The sequence below is a fragment of the Electrona antarctica genome, assembly GCF_951216825.1.
Source record: "Electrona antarctica genome assembly, chromosome: 20".
NCBI classification, from domain to species: domain Eukaryota; kingdom Metazoa; phylum Chordata; class Actinopteri; order Myctophiformes; family Myctophidae; genus Electrona; species Electrona antarctica.
In genome coordinates, this window is record NC_136801.1 from 41,821,079 (window position 1) to 41,839,059 (window position 17,981).

General features: G+C 43.4%; 1 protein-coding gene across 1 annotated transcript; it reads left to right on the forward strand.

Moving 5' to 3' along the window:
- Nucleotides 1-934: 934 nt before the first annotated feature.
- On the forward strand, nucleotides 935-10,507 carry LOC306913337 (NACHT, LRR and PYD domains-containing protein 3-like; the record flags this gene model as incomplete). Its single annotated transcript, XM_079489924.1, has 13 exons — nucleotides 935-1,010; nucleotides 1,173-1,503; nucleotides 1,760-1,877; nucleotides 2,611-2,818; nucleotides 3,088-4,885; nucleotides 4,980-5,150; nucleotides 5,344-5,532; nucleotides 5,627-5,797; nucleotides 6,056-6,226; nucleotides 6,412-6,582; nucleotides 7,410-7,580; nucleotides 7,705-7,878; nucleotides 10,339-10,507. 13 exons carry the CDS (start codon nucleotides 935-937, stop codon nucleotides 10,505-10,507), a joined length of 3,918 nt encoding a protein of 1,305 aa, XP_079346050.1.
- Between the last annotated feature and the right edge of the window lie 7,474 nt (nucleotides 10,508-17,981).

A 17,981-nucleotide genomic window follows, 5' to 3' on the forward strand; every position in this document is an offset into this window, starting at 1 on the left:
CAGCAGCACTGATTCTACGTTACTGTTGTACAGTCGGACCTTTGTACTTAGGCTGGACTGCTTTGACTTCCAGATAGGATGGAGCCTTGAGAAAACACTGTGAGCCTTCCCTAACCTTGCTCTGATATAATGTATCCAGGCTATCCACTGCACCCGGATCCATCTCCAGCCGTCTCGACACTGTCTTGCCACTGGATACAGGTGGACTTGGGCGAAAGAGTGAGGTTGGCGCTGCGCAACCCACCCTCACTTAAATCAAAAGCATTGCGCAAGTCATGACTTCACACACATACACACATACACACATACATACACTCAGTCTTCGGCCTTCCCAAGCAAAACAGGACCTCATGGATGCATTCCCGCTCAAAACATTGGCACATATTGGACTATGTCATCGTCAGGCAAAGGGACAGACAGGATGTCAGGGTTACAAAGGAGGTGTTCGGTGCAGAGTGTTGGACTTACCATAGACTCCTTGATTCAAAGCAACCATCCAGCGGGAGCTGCGCCAAATGCAGGAAGACTGGCTCAGAAGAAAAGCTGATGAGATTCAGTCCTATGCAGACCAGAATGACAGCAAAAACTTCTACAACTCCCTCAAGGCTATCTACGGCCCCACCACATCAGGATCTCCCCCTCTCCTTAGTGCTGATGGCAGCAATTTGGTCACAGACAGAGAGAAGATTCTTGAGCGCTGGGATGAACATTTTAACGGTGTCCTCAACTGCCCATCAATGATGAAGCCATTGCACACCTCCCTCAAGTCCCAGTCAACACTGCACTTGACGAGCTTCCAACTGAAGCTGAGGTCATCAAAGCCATCAGAGGACTTCCAAATGGCAAAGCACCCGGTGCTGACGCAATTCCAGCGGAAATCTATGCAACTGGTGGAGCACATCTAACCAAACAGCTGACAGAGCTATTCCGCACCATGTGGAACCAAGGGAAGCTGCCACAGGAGTTCAAAGATGCCTCCATCGTCCACCTTTACAAGCGATCATGTCAAAGTTTGGCTGCTCTAACATCTTAAAACATGGTCTGTGAATTCTACAATGGAATGCAGGCATGAGTTCAAGATAACAGCACATCCTCTGAGCCTTTCCAAGTAGGAAATGGAGTCAAACAAGGCTGTGTTCTGGCACCCACTCTCTTCAGCATGATGTTCTCAGCCATGCTGACAGATGCCTTCCGGTCAAAGGATATTGGGGTTGACCTGCGCTACCACACTGATGGAAAACTCTTCAATCTGCGAAGACTCCAGGCGAAGACCAAAGTGCAGACGACCACCATTCACGACTTCCTCTTTGCGACGGGCGCATTGAATGCCTCAAACCAGCTGGAAATGCAACAGAGCATGGATAACCTTGCCACAGCATGCACAGACTTTGGCCTTACCATCAGTATCAAGAAGACAGAGGTGATGCACAAACCTGCTCCTGGTGCCCTGCACACTGAGCCCCTCATCAGTGTAAATGGTGAACATCTTAAGGCTGCCGAAAGGTTTGTCTACCTTAGGTAGCACCCTGTCATGTGCGGCCACCATTGATGAGGAGGTCCTGCACAGGATAGCCCATTGAAGCGCTGCCTTCGGTAGACGCCGCACCTCTGTGTGGGAGCGTAGAGGGATCAGCCTACAGACTAAATTGAAAGTCTACCGTGCTGTTGTCCTCCCGTCCCTGCTGTACGTCTGCGAGACATGGACTGTGTATAGCCGGCATGCAAAGCAGCTCAATGCTTTTCACATGAGATGCCTCAGGAGGCTGCTCAACATCAAGCGGCAGGACAAGGTCCCAGACACAGAGGTCCTCCACAGGGCTGAAATGGAGAGCATCTATGCCATGCTCAAGCGCTCCCAGCTGAGATGGGCTGGCCATGTCTGCCGCATGCTGCCAGATGAACGTCTACCAAAAAGGCTACTAGATGTTATGTCTCCAACAACCACAGGGGGAGGCTGTTCCATATTGTTATAGCAGAGTGGAGAAAACGGTAGAACAGCACCATCAGCGAGACCAATTTTGGAGTGATTCCATTATGTTCTCGTAATCTTTCATCGCCTGTTCCGTCTGTTTGAGGTGTGGAACTTATCGTTTGATGACACTGCACCTTCACCACACGGACATCAGTTTGATGACACTGCACCATCACCACACGGACATCAGTTTGATGACACTGCACCATCACCACACGGACATCAGTTTGATGACACTGCACCATCACCACACGGACATCAGTTTGATGACACTGCACCTTCATCACACGGATCAGTTTGCTTTTGGGAGAAATTACATTTCTAAGACTTTTCTTTAATGACACTGAAAATTGCCAGTATGCTGTTGTCCAGTGTAATGAAATTTGATGGAGTTTAAATCCATCCATCCATCCGTCCATCCTCATCCGCTTATCCAGACTCGTGGGGGTAACAGTTCCAGCAGAAAGCTCCAGACTTCCCTTTCCCAGGCCAACATTATTCACTTCATACTGGAGGATCCTGAGGCCAGCATGGAGATATAATCAACCCACCTGGTCCTTGGTCAATCAATCAATCAATCAATCAATCAATTAATGCAATATTGTTGAGTTTAAACGTTATTATATTATGTGTTTCAGCTGCTTGAACAGAAACTCGTAACACTCGTGAAGAAAGAGATGAAGAGGTTCCGGAAGTTTCTGACAACAGATTACCCAGAATGCTTAGAGAGTCAGGGGGAGGAGGGGGAGGAGGAGAGGAGAAGCTTCACAGAGGGAGCTCTGAAGATCACACTGACCCTCCTGAGGAGTCTGAAGATGGACGAGATGGCTGACCTCCTGATGATGAGTAAGAATGACTCTTTATACCTTTAACATAAATCTTTATTCATACCTTTAACATGATGGAGATCAGTAAGAAAGTATTTAATAAAGTGTTTAATAAAGTATTTAGTCTTTAAAGTGTTAATAAAGATCTTCTAATGGCCATTAGTTTTTATTACTATCTGGAGGTTACATTAATGTTAACATACAGTATTTACTGACTGGTGTCTTCTGGAGGTCTCGTTAACGTTAACATATTTACTGACTGGTGTCTTCTGTTCTTTGGTCATGTAGAAACTCTTGCTCCTGTCAGTCGACGACATCTCAAGTCTTATCTGAAGAAGAAGTGTCAGAATGTGTCTGAGTGGATCGCTGAAGATGGAACCCGAACCCTTCTGAAGCAGATCTTCACAGAGCTCTACATCACAGAGGGAGGCAGTGAAGACGTCAATAAAGAACATGAAGTCAGACTCATTGAAGCAGCTTCCAGGAAACCAGCCAATGAGATGCCAGTCAGCTGTGAAGACATGTACGAACCCTTACCTGGACATGATGGACCAATCAAAACGGTGATGACAAACGGCGTGGCCGGCATCGGCAAAACGGTGTTAGCTCAGAAGTACGCTCTGGACTGGGCAGAAGGCAGAGCCAACCAGAAGGTCCACTTCTTGTTTCCACTCACTTTCCGAGAGCTGAACCTGATGAAGGAGGAGAAGTACAGCTTGGTGGAACTCCTTCAGCATTTCTTTGGTGGGATCAAGAAACCACTCATCTGCAGCTTGAAGGAGTTTCAAGTCATGTTCATCCTCGATGGATTGGATGAACTGAGGTTTCCTCTGGACTTCCAGAACGCTGAGATTGTAACCGATGTCACCACGCCAACCTCGGTGGACGTGTTGCTGACAAACCTCATCAGAGGCGACCTTCTTCCCTCTGCTCGCATCTGGATAACCACACGACCTGCAGCAGCCAATCAGATCCCATCCGCTTATGTTGACAGGGTGACGGAGGTGAGAGGATTCACCGATCCGCAGAAGGACGAGTACTTCGTCAAGAGATTTGGGGATGAGGAGAAGGCACGCCCAATCGTCTCCCACGTCAAGAGATCCAAAAGCCTCCACATCATGTGTCACATCCCGATCTTCTGTTGGATGACCGCCACAGTTCTGGAGGTCCTGTTGAAGACAGGCGTGAAAGGATCGCTGCCAAAGTACCTGACCGAGATGTACCTCCACTTCCTGCTGCTTCTGTTCGGACAGAAGAGTGTGAAATATCACGACGGAGCTCAGACACATTCTGACAAGACTCCAGAGAACACCAAGGTCATTCTGGTTTTGGGAAAACTGGCGTTCGAGCAGCTAGAGAAAGGACAGCTGATCTTCTATGAAGCAGACCTGAGAGAGTGTGGCATTGATGTCCGAGAGGCCTCTGTGTACTCTGGAATGTTTACACAGATCTTTAAACGGGAGAGAGGGCTGCACGTGGACACCGTGTTCTGCTTCGTCCATCTGAGTGTCCAGGAGTTTCTGGCTGCTCTTCATGTCTTTGTGTCCTTCGTCCAGGATGGTGTCAACCTACTGTCAGGACCACAAACAACCTCCATCTGGTCCAAGGTATTTACACCCAAAGCCAAGATTCATCACCTCTACCAAAGTGCTGTGGACAAGGCCTTAAGGAGTCCAAATGGACACCTGGACTTGTTCCTGCGTTTCCTGCTGGGCCTCTCTTTGGACACCAATCAGAAACTCCTACAAAGGCTGCTGATGCAGACAGGAAACACCTTCCAGACCAATCATAAAACCATCAAATACATCAAGGAGAAGATCACAGAGAATCCATCTCCAGAGAGAAGCATCAATCTGTTCCACTGTCTGAATGAGCTGAATGATCATTCTCTGGAGGAGGACATCCAACGGTACCTGACGTCAGGATGTCTCTCCACAGACCAACTCTCTCCTGCTCAGTGGTCAGCTCTGGTCTTCATTTTGCTGTCTTCAGGAAAGCTGGACGTGTTTGACCTGAAGAAATACTCTGCTTCAGAGGAGGCTCTTCTGAGGCTGCTGCCCATGATCAAAGCCTCCAATAAAGCTCTGTAGGTTCACTGATAACTGGAGATATTTCAGATTTTATATGATCTTTATTTAACAAAAAATCAATGAATAAATGCTTTACGACTGTTTCTTCAGGCTGAGTGGCTGTAACCTGTCAGAGAGATGCTGTCAGGAGTTATCGTCAGCTCTCAGCTCCAGCTCTAGTCTGAAAGAAGTTGACTTGAGCAATAACGACCTTCAGGACTCTGGAGTCAACCTTCTGGCTGTGGGACTGGGGAGTCCACACTGCATGTTGGAGACTCTCAAGTCAGTAGAACTGTGTTTAACTGAGTTTAAATAAAACCCAATGTGTTTCTAAATTCAATGGAACAGAATGTATCATAGTGAAACTTCTCTCTGTGTGTGTGTGCGTGCGTGCGTGCGCGTGCGTGAGTGAGTGAGTGTGTCCGCTCCCGCGCGTGAAATCTAATGAATAAATGCTTCACCACTGTTTCTTCAGGCTGAGTGGCTGTAACCTGTCAGAGAGATGCTGTCATGAGTTATTGTCAGCTCTCAGCTCCAGCTCTAGTCTGAGGGAAGTTGACTTGAGCAATAATGACCTGGACGTGTTTGACCTGAAGAAATACTCTGCTTCAGAGGAGGCTCTTCTGAGGCTGCTGCCCATGATCAAAGCCTCCAATAAAGCTCTGTAGGTTCACTGATAACTGGAGATATTTCAGATTGTATATGATCTTTATTTAACAAAAAATCAATGAATAAATGCTTTACGACTGTTTCTTCAGGCTGAGTGGCTGTAACCTGTCAGATAGATGCTGTCAGGAGTTATCGTCAGCTCTCAGCTCCAGCTCTAGTCTGAGAGAAGTTGACTTGAGCAATAACGACCTTCAGGACTCTGGAGTCAACCTTCTGGCTGTGGGACTGGGGAGTCCACACTGCATGTTGGAGACTCTCAAGTCAGTATAACTGTGTTCAACTGAGTTTAAATAAAACTCAATGTGTTTCTAAATTCAATGGAACAGAATGTATCATTGTGAAACATGTGTGTGTGTGTGTGTGTGTGTGTGCGCGCGCGCGCGTGCGTGCGTGCGTGCGCGTGTGCATGAGCGTGTGCATGAGCGTGGTTGTCTGTGTGAGTGATATTTATTTTATTATGTGATCTTTATTTCACAGAAATCTAATGAATAAATGCTTCACCACTATTCTTTCTTCAGGCTGAGTGGCTGTAACCTGTCAGAGAGATGCTGTCAGGAGTTATTGTCAGCTCTCAGCTCCAGCTCTAGTCTGAGAGAAGTTGACTTGAGCAATAACGACCTTCAGGACTCTGGAGTCAACCTTCTGGCTGTGGGACTGGGGAGTCCACACTGCATGTTGGAGACTCTCAAGTCAGTATAACTGTGTTTAACTGAGTTTAAATAAAACCCAATGTGTTTCTAAATTCAATGGAACAGAATGTATCATTGTGAAACTTCTCTCTGTGTGTGTGCGTGTGCGTGCGTGTGTGTGGGCGAGTGTGCGTGCGTGCGTGCGTGAAATCTAATGAATAAATGCTTTCCCACTGTTTCTTCAGGCTGAGTGGCTGTAACCTGTCAGAGAGATGCTGTCAGGAGTTATCGTCAGCTCTCAGCTCCAGCTCTAGTCTGAGAGAAGTTGACTTGAGCAATAACGACCTTCAGGACTCTGGAGTCAACCTTCTGGCTGTGGGACTGGGGAGTCCACACTGCATGTTGGAGACTCTAAAGTCAGTATAACTGTGTTCAACTGAGTTTAAATAAAACAAAAGTTTCTGAAATCAAAAGTAATTACTTGTGCAAGCAGAGCGCGCAAGTAAGGTGGTCGTGCTGGCTTTTTGATGCGTATGCCGTGGTACATATACTGATTTTGAGAGTGATGTAATGAAGATATGTATCAATGCCGGGGTATTACTGGCTCTTGATGGTGACGTAATAAAGATATGTTTCAGTGTCGGGTGGCTTAAAGGTAATCTCTCTACTGTATGTATACATGTATGTAATCTGGAACCTATCTTTATTACGTCACCATCGAAAGCCAGTTATAACCCGGCATTGATACATATCTTCATTACGTCACCATCGAAAGCCAGTTATATCCCGGCATTGATACATATCTTCATTACGTCACACTCTAAATCAGTATATATACCACAGGCATACGCATAAAAAAACCCAAGTGACCACAATATACTACTTTTCAACTTACAGCTTGCATATACATAGGCTACATACGTTACCTGTTAGCTAACCAATATTGAAACATATCATAATTACGTCACCATTGACGGAAAGTTACAACCCGACTTAGTATTTAATTCCAATGTTTTACAGAGAGGCTGAGATTTGAAAGTTCGTAGCGGTCGACAGTAATTGCACGCTCGACAGAGTGCAGTTCTAGTGCGTGTGAGTGAGTGTGTGTGTGTGTGTGTACGCGTGCACGTGCATGCGCGCACGTGCATATGCATGCTTAGAACTGGAGTTGGACCGGGGCGTGTGTGTGTGTGTGTGTGTGAATGAAATCTAATGAATACATGCTTTCCCACTGTTTCTTCAGGCTGAGTGGCTGTAACCTGTCAGAGATATGCTGTCAGGAGTTATCGCCAGCTCTCAGCTCCAGCTCTAGTCTGAGAGAAGTTGACTTGAGCAATAACGACCTTCAGGACTCTGGAGTCAACCTTCTGGCTGTGGGACTGGGGAGTCCACACTGCATGTTGGAGACTCTCAAGTCAGTATAACTGTGTTTAACTGAGTTTAAATAAAACCCAATGTGTTTCTAAATTCAATGGAACAGAATGTATCATTGTGAAACTTCTGTGTGTGTGTGTGTGTGTGTGTGTGTGTGTGCGCAGTTTGTCAGGATGTCTGGTCACAGAGAAAGGCTGTTCTTCTCTGACCTCAGCTCTGCGCTCCAACCCTTCCCATTTGAGAGAGTTGAACTTGACCTTCAATCATCCAGGAGAATCAGGCAAAGCGATGCTCTCTGCTGCTGTGAAGGATCCACGCTACAGACTGGACACTCTGAGGTGTGTGTGTGTGTGTGTGTGTGTGTTCATAGTGTCTACTGTCTACTCAGACCACGTGTAAATACCAGACATCACATAATAATAAGTTAGTCTGTTCAACTAGTTCTGGCAGCAGGAGGCTGTGTGAGAGACAGTTAGTCAGTTCAACTCTGACAGCAGGAGGATGTGTGAGAGACAGTTAGTCAGTTCAACTCTGACAGCAGGAGGCTGTGTGAGAGACAGTTAGTCAGTTCAACTCTGACAGCAGGAGGCTGTGTGAGAGACAGTTAGTCAGTTCAACTCTGACAGCAGGAGGCTGTGTGAGAGACAGTTAGTCAGTTCAACTCTGACAGCAGGAGGCTGTGTGAGAGACATTTAGTCAATTCAACTCTGGCAGCAGGTGGCTGTGAGAGAGACAGCTAGTCAGTTCAACACTGGCAGCAGGAGGCTGTGTGAGAGACAAAGACCAACACAACATGTTCATTAGATTGCACCTGCTTGTCACTCCAGAATGACCTCTGTTCTGCCAGCTCACCTCTGATCTGACTGTGAATAAATCAATAACTAGGAGAGAAGGACTCAATGTTCTCAATCATACTGTGATGCTGTTCTGTGTTGTTTGATGTTTAATGGTGTAACATTATTATCAATTATATTATCATAGAGAATATTCAGGTCTGACTTTGTCTCTCCTCCAACTCCAGTGTGGATCACGGTGGAGAGAACAGGCTGACACCAGGAGTGCAGAAGTGTAAGTTTATATTCTGCTTTATTCATTCAGTCAAAGCATCACATCCAGCTATTAGGTCATTGGTTCTCAAAGTGGGGTGTGGGGACCCTCCAGGGGTCCTTGGGGGGTTCCAGGGGGTTATTAATATAAATACATGTAGACTAATACAGTGATATTAATATAATGACATGTAGACTAATACAGTGATATTATTAACACAAACATTCCTCCAATCACATACTGACAGTGACTGTCATTGATCCCTCAAGGTCTTCTGACAGACATACTAGGGGGTGGAACATGCATCCAGCAAGCCCAACCCAGTAGTCACTTTGAGTGGCACCACACAAAGCCACAAACGGACCCCTCACCAACCTTAATCCGGTCGTTTTAACGGACCCCTCACAAACCTTTATCCGGTCGTTTTAACGGACCCCTCACCAACCTTAATCCGGTCGTTTTAACGGACCCCTCACCAACCTTAATCCAGTTGTTTTAACGGACCCCTCACCAACCTTAATCCGGTCGTTTTAACGGACCCCACACCAAATTTATCCGTTCGTTTTAACGGACCCCTCACCAAACTTAATCCGGTCGTTTAAACGGACCCCTCACCAACCTTAATCCGTTCGTTTTAACACACCCCTCACCAAACTTAATCCGGTCGTTTAAACGGACCCCTCACCAACCTTTATCCGGTCGTTTTAACACATCCCTCACCAACTTTAATCCAGTCGTTTTAACACACCCCTCACCAACTTTAATCCAGTCGTTTTAACACACCCCTCACCAACCTTAATCCGTTCGTTTTAACGGACCCCTCACCAACCTTAATCCGGTCGTTTTAACAGACCCCTCACCAACCTTAATCCGGTCGTTTTAGCGGACCCCTCACCAACCTTAATCCGGTCGTTTTAACAGACCCCTCACCAACCTTAATCCGGTCGTTTTAACAGACCCCTCACCAACCTTAATCCGGTCGTTTTAATAGACCCCTCACCAACCTTCATCCGGTGGTCTTAACGGTCTATTGCCTAACTAGGCATGCTACCAGCTGGCTGCTGGAATGCTTCTCTAGAGTCTACTTCATTAGAACACGCCCAAGTCATGTCAAAGAAAAGGAAATACCCCGCCCAGTAGGGGAGGGGTTCCCATATGTCTGTCAGAAAGCCTTGAGGGTTGATTTCACCCAACACCTCATCAAGTCACCATAGCTGTTGTCATGGGCATGGTCCGCCCTCTAGCGGTGACCTGTGGGCATTACAGTCCATCTGTTACCATTGTAAGCAGAGGATGCACTGAGGTGAAATAATAATAATAATAATAATAATAATTATTATTATTATTATTATTATTATGTGTGATTGTAAACTGGTGCTGTATTGCATGTTGTTCTTCTCATCAGATGTGTGTGAACTCACACTGGATCCAAACACAGCACACAAACGCCTCTCTCTGTCTGAGAACAACAGGAAGGTGAGCTGGGTGAGAGAGGATCAGAACTATCCTCCTCATCCACACAGATTTAAGACCTGCGAACAGGTGATGTCCAGAGAGACACTGAGTGGACGCTGTTACTATGAGGTAAAGTGTAGTGGAGGGGTTCATGTAGCAGTGGCACACAGAGCATACCACGGACAGGGTTGTGACATTAGGTTTGGATTCAATGATAAGTCCTGGAGTCTGGACTGTAATGGTGTTAATAACTACACTGTGTGGCACAATAAGAAGCACACTGGCCTCCATGTCAGTCCCTCCTCCTCCTCCAACAGAGTAGCAGTGCATGTAGACCATGCTGCTGGCACTGTGTCCTTCTACACAGTGTCCTCTGATACACTCACACACCTGCACACCTTCCAGTCCACGTTCACTGGACCTCTCTATGCTGGGTTCTGGGTGGGGGGCTCAGTGTCTCTGTGAGCCAGATGGAGGAGTGTGTGTATGTGTGTGTGTGCAAACACATGCATTTATACTACACACACACACGCACACACAGGCTCCTCAGTGTTTATTGATGTAAATGATTGATATTATTAGAATGCCTGTAGTATTTTCTGTACATTTTGTAAATAAAGTGTAATTTAGTTTTAGTTTAACTGTTTTAACTGTTTTGTAAAACTGTGGTTCTCAAACTGTATACGAATATATAGGAATAGAGCATGTCAAGACTCCACAAAGGCGTGGCAATGTAGACAACCTCCTACTCAGACGTGAAAGTTATCATATACATACACTACAAACCATGTTTCCAAAAGGTTTGAATCAAGAAAATGAAATGAGACATTCTCTGTAGCTCGGTCCATTAAATGGTAGCTGTACTCTCCAAAGAGGTACTCAGTAACATGGAACTTTGAAAATAGCCTCTGAGAAAAATAAAATTCTATGCTCTTATATTATGGAAAAAGTACCCAAGTTAGTTGCTTCTGTGTATCTGCATCCTGAGTCACCTAGAGGGACCCTATGAACCCTCCTATATCCAAATGGACCTTAACTGGTGTTAGTTATTCTGTATTTATGGTATTTATGTTCACTTGGTCTATGTCCACACTCCACACTCATGAGATAATGTGGATTCCAGGTACTGTAGTCTCAACTAGAGAGAACAAATGTTTTTGAGTGGTGCAACCACTCCAAGGAACAGCAATGTCCGTGTTAACCTATGTGTTCGTTCACCTATGTGACTATTCAGTACCAGTAAGGGCAAAAGTGGCGCTGTTGTGCCAGAAACAGAGAGAGAGAGAGATAGTGCTGCACTGTTGCCTGCTAATGAGAGACAGAGAGAGAGAGAGAGGTGGGGGGTGGGGAATTGCACCACTCAGTTCACACGGGTGTGATTTTAAATGTTTTTTTTTATATTATGATGTATTCTGTGTAATTGGTGTATATAAGTATATTTTGTACTCTGTCACAGTTCTGGCTCCTCAGGAGTAATGTGGGGGTGGCTCAATCTGAGGGGAATGGATAAACGTGATGAAACTTGTGTGCATCTGTATACTGACCTGACGAAGATCTATCAATATCGAAACGTTCAATAAAGTAATTATTTACCAAAATAATGGTGTGCGGGCCCTACCTCCTTCCTGCACCCACTGTTGAGGTGCGTGTCAATAAGTATGCTCTCAAACTTTATACGACATTTCAACAACCCCCATTACGCCTTCAGACCCCCATAACCAAATGGACCCATTTTGGTTCCATTTGTACACTGTCAGAGTTAGACCTGTAAGGGTCCATTTGGTTCCATGTGTTACACTCTCAGAGTTACAGACCTGTAAGGGTCCATTTAGTTCACATCATTTTGCTGAGGGACCCCCTGCAACCCCCTCAACGACCCCTGGGGGTCCCCAGACCCCACTTTGAGGGCCCCAGTTGTAAAATACATGTATGTGGTCACTAAATCCATAAAAAAACTGTTTTATTAAAATATAAATGTTATCTTTTTCCATTAATCTTTGCTTTGTCTTTATTGTTATAATTGTGTAACATATTTTAGTGGTGTAAGAAGTACTCAGATTGGGCACCCGCTGGCCTAGCGGTCCAGGCACATCATGCCAAAGAGGCTCTGGCCTGACAGCGTGTTGTGTGTTCGAGTCCCGTTCACACCTGAAATGGAAAATAAACAACAATCTATGTGGAACATGGCAATCACAATGTGTTTTTAAGAAGATGGCAAGGCCAAACTTAGGGCAAATTCCTATGTTACACAAGGGTGATGTGGCAAACTAAATATTGAATAATCATTCTATGTTCACCTTCACCTCCACGTTTTGTTGAATATTCATGACTTCAGTTTTGTTTTTGTTAATATAAGGGCACAAAAACCAAAAGTAAAGACTTATAAAGTCGTGAAAATAAAACAATAATACACACAATAGCCATCATCATGTCCCATTTGTGGGTCATCTCTTAAGACCTGTGTTCAAAAAGAATGTTGCCTCAAAGTGCAATAGGGAACACACGCCATTTTTATTCCATTCATAGCATGTCTTCATAGGATGCCAAGGACATTCTACAAAACATTAGCTGTGTTTGGAGTGTGAATAGGACATTTTCTGAATGAACCACTGTGGAGTGTTGTGTTGTTAAAGCAGAAATAGCATGCCTTTTAAAACTGTTTGTCCCTCAAACTTATTTCTAATGGTTTGAGCCTCAATCACCACTCTGATATAACCAGTCCTTGTCATTTCTTTATGGACTTTGAAGCAGTTTTAGCTGAAATACCACAATGTCCTGAGGTGGTGGGGGCGCTGATATGCAAATGATATAATATAATACTGATGCTAGATAAAACCAGGCTTGTTTCCATTCCATGCCAGCTTGGAAAATCAACAATGGTGGACATTGTAAACAAAGTGGAAATGCAAATTTGGAACTGAAGACGAGGAGAAGAGGAGTTGGAATTATACAAAGTAGGGTGATACTGATGACATCACGCATAGAAAACACACAGGGGCGTGCAGCGACTGGACAAATGTTGTACACGGTTAGATGCATACATATGTATGAATATGATTCATGTGCAGATTAAAGATTTGTACGAATGCAAAACAAAAATACTTTTTGTACAAGACACACAGTGATATGTAAAAAAATTAAAACATCTTCGAAACAGCTTAAAGGTATATGCAGTGATTTCACTTAATTCAAATATCACCTTTTTTTCTTTTTGTTGGGGATAATCCTCCCTACTATAGAGTGTGCTGACCATATAAGGAGTGTGTGTGGGGGGGGGGGGGGGGGTTCCAAATCACCCAAAACACTGAATGCTCCTTTAAAGGCTCATACATAGTCTGTTTTTTCGGTGGTGAGGTGACCACCGAACTACAACATGACGTCACGAGCCGCGGTGAAGAGCAAACCACCGCCACCGCTCCAGCCCTTCTCTCTGTTTTTACTCACCACCGCTCAACGTTATTTCAGCTCCGGTGGTCAGCTCACCACCGGAGCGGTGGTCACCTCACCACCGAAAATCCAGACTATGAATAGGCCTTAAGCCATAATATATATTTTTTTAAAATAAATAAATGCCTGATTTACATGCCCACAATGACAGGTTGTGTCATTGTTGCGTACAATCTGGTAGAGTATGATAATACAATATAACTTATATGATTGCTGTGGTTTTATTTTGTATTTTGTCTATGCCAAAGGTCATTTTATACATGTCACAACTTGAAATGGGACATTCTGTATAATGACTACTTTTACTCTTGGTACTGCAAGTAGATTCAAAGGTCATGTTATACATTTCACAACTTGAAATGGGACATTCTGTATAATGACTACTTTTACTCTTGGTACTGCAAGTAGATTCAAAGGTCATTTTATACATTTCACAACTTGAAATGGGACATTCTGTATAATGACTACTTTCACTCTTGGTACTGCAAGTAGATTTTGATGCCAATACTTTAGAATAATTTAGAACGTCCTTGTGAATCTTTGGCATCCGTGACTGTGATGCACTTTTAACTTTAAGCATCCTAGACCAATTTCCCTCCATCAAACACCTACCGCTGGTGTCCTTCTACATCCCTCATGCGACAACGACGTTAAAGGGGAAAACCACCCATTTTCAACATTTTACTATGTCATTAATATACCTTAGAGTGTTGTGTGGAAATAATAAAAAATCCCCCCATTCTGTGTTTCCTAGAACTGTAATTATGAAAAAAATCATTAACATGGTGAAACACATCTTGATGACATCATCAAGATGTATTTCACCATGTTAATGGTTTTTTTCAGACCTCTAGTTCTAGGAAACACAGAATGGGGGGACTTTTTGATTATTTCCACACAACAGCTCTAAGGTATATTAATGACATAGTAAAATGTTGAAAATGAGTGGAATGCCCCTTTAAGAGAATTGAATTTGAAAAGTCAATGACTTCCCTGCATGAATCCACTCCTGTCCTTATAGCCTCACGCGGCGATACTAATATCACTGTGTGGATATTAGTCTCGTCCCCGTCAGTGTTAGATTTCTTTCCTGCAATGTCCAGCCCACATATTTGCATGTTGGTCATAGCCTGGTTCCAGACGAATCTAGTTGGCTCGTCACCACTTCAGCTGTGAAGTCCTCCCACAATTGAGAGGGGCCACACAAGGGCTCTATGCTAAACCTATTAATAGTTTTTATACTATTTTGAAAAAAACATTTTTGAATAGTACAACTAGCCGATCTACGTCGACACCTTGTGAGCTTGTAGATTGGCTATTTTAACTATTCAATTTTTCTTTTTCAAAATAGTAAAAAAAAAAAAAAAAAAGGCAAATAAGTTTAGGGATAAGGGGTTTAGCGTGGATGAAACAAATGGAGCCCTAATCTGCCTGGGGCAATATGCATTGCAAAGGCAGATGAAGGCTGGCTATGCAAGGCCACTCCTGTCCAGTCCCAGTACAATCCTCAGTAATGCCCACACTGGAGTGACCATGTTGAGCACTATAGACAAACATTTTATGGCACTGACTGACCATTAATTGACGTATAAGAAATTCCCCCACACTATGTGCTTTTGACTTGAGGTCCTCCAAGGTTGTCTTCGTCCCCCAAAGGGTCGGGTCGGGACAAAACGTTATTTTTTTTAAGGTAAACAACACCAATGCAACCATTGGTGTTGTTACCCTGGAAAAAAAACAGGTTTGTCCCGACCCGACCCTTTGGTGTGGTTTGGGCATTAAACATGAACTCACGTTTTATCATAACTTAAACTAGTTTACACAGCAACACAGCAACACAGTTACACAGCAACACTCTCAGTGATCTCTTTCTGGAACAATTAATTTTGTCTAACGTATAGCAAGAGTACAAGTAAACCATTTCATTACCTGTTCAGTGTCAATGACCTCCTCATCATGAGCAGGTAAGAGTTTAGAGTTTTGCTGAAGTTTGGCCAACGCAACATATCTGACCTCTGCCCACCTTTAAAAGAAAGACACTTTCCATATGTCCGGATAGTTATTTAAAGGGATATTTCACTTTTAAAATACATTTGGGTAAGTTGCTCGATGGAGTATTTTAGATGTTTGATATTTAATTTTAACTGCCCCGCCCCCCTTCCTATGCAAACCTTAAAAACTCTTAGATTCATACAAAAAAAACTGTCCTTTTGTTCTGGAGACTCCCACTGCACTCCAAATTCGCGAGGCGGCTGTGTCTTTTCTATTACCTTTCTCATTTACTTTTAATTTATATATATATATTTACTTTTAATTTATTTATATATATATATATTTACTTTTAATTTATATATATATATATATATATATATTTTTTTATGGGTCTTTTTTAAATAATAATAAAATAAAATAAATGAAACAGTTAAAAAATTATGTCAAATATCTAAATACTGAATCGAGCAACTTAAAAACTGTCTGGGGTGTTTTTTTTTAAAGGGAGTCTTCCCTTAGGTAGGAGGTATGGAACCCAGGCAGATTTTGAAGTTTGTTTTCCTGTGCAGGATATAGACATATTTTTTTACTGAAGGATACAAAGTATGGCAGGCTACCAATACAATCAATAATAATGGCTGTGTTATATTAACGCATAGTGAGCTATTGATACTTTTAGTAAGTAAAACATGTGAGTACTGTTTCCACCACTGATCTGATGAACTGCAGCTGCGTACAGCATGTTGCTAACATGACGGTGTGCTACAGTAGAAAAGACGTGTTGGGCTATAGTTTTTGAGCTACACTTTTCAAAAGCGATGATATTACTTTACTTATTACTCCGTCTCTGTAGGTCGTCCTCAGACGAGCCCTCCATTGTCGCTTCCAGTCATCCCGGTTCTCCATACAACTGGCCAGCTTATCGGTTCTTTGCGCTATCCCTGCCATGAAGCAACTACTGTACACTAACCGTAACAGGTAGTTTTAGGTATGTTTTTTTTCTGCACACGCTGACAAGACCCTGTTGGAGCGAACTGGTCCATTTGGTTCCATTTGCACACGCAATCGAAGTTAATTGACACTGATAAGGATTTTACCGTTTATTCAACATTCAATAACAAAGATAGGCCTATATAAATAAATATATAATTTGCACACCATCTATCAAATATAGACAATAATCTATCTAGTATAGACAAGGGAACAGGCTTGATGGAGTTAAATGAGAATTCCATGCTAGAAGGCTTTTTTACCTTTCTTACCTTTCTTTGTAGTCGTTACGTCCCCACCACAGAGGTCCAGGTGTTTTCTTGTGCAAAAACTCCTTATTGGCTATTTCCCCTACCATAAGCCCTCAATGAATTGCATTGAATGGAATGGGAATTGAATGGGGCTATGGGGTGTTGTGCTAATTCGCTTATTTCCATCGAAATAAGTAGTAAAGTGTGCCGCTTGGGATATTATTTACATTATGAAGAGAGGATATACAAAAAAAATTAGCACAACACCCCATAGCCCCATTCAATTCCCATTCCATTCAATGCAATTCATTTAGGGCTTATGGTAGGGGAAATAGCCAATAAGGAGCTTTTGCACAAAATAACACCTGGACCTCTTTGGTGGGGACGTAACAACTACAAAGAAAGGTAAGAAAGCCTTTTAGTATGGAATTCTCCTTTAAGCTGTGGAAAGCGTCGGATGGACCGCCTACATTTGGACTGCTAAACAAAAGCTTTTCCGCATCGACTAGCCCAGGGGTGCCCAGAAGGTAGATCGCGATCTACCAGTAGATCACAAAGGCTTTGCAGGTAGACCACATGACATGCCCCAAAATATATATCATTAAAAATATGTATATATTTTGCCATCTGCTACTTGATTTAATGTGACTTGATTGATTGACATCAAAAAGAGCCTGTCAGGTCAAACACAATGCAATAATTTGCTTTCAATAGTTCTGCACACAAACATAGCATTACAAAGTCATATACAAATAACTACGAATTCCATTTCCCATTCCAAGTGTGTTTGTCTTATAGTATGTAAGGCCAGTGCTGCTATTTTCAGCAATGGCATAATACTTTTTTGGGTGTGTAGATCTTGTTGAGCTGGTCATTTTGAAAGTAGCTCTCAAGTCGAAAAAATGTGGGCACCCCTGGACTAGCCGATCCACAGCTGACCAGGTCGGAGACTAGGGAACACATCATGCTGTAGGTAGTGAATTTATTTTTTCTAACCTGTACACAACCTATATACACATTTTAGCATGATGATTAAGTTGAAAACGAGTAATACACTGTCTGGATGTCATCTTGAATTGGATTAAAAAAACGGAGGATTTCTGTAATCAGTAGCAGCTGTGTTTGGAGGACGTCTAGCAATCGGAATCAAATGGGTGACCTTCATTTTTATTGGCTTTTATTGATGTGGGCCTCGAGTCGACACGTCATCACGCAGCACATTTTCGTTTTAAGGAAGTAATTAAATTTGTATTTTTATG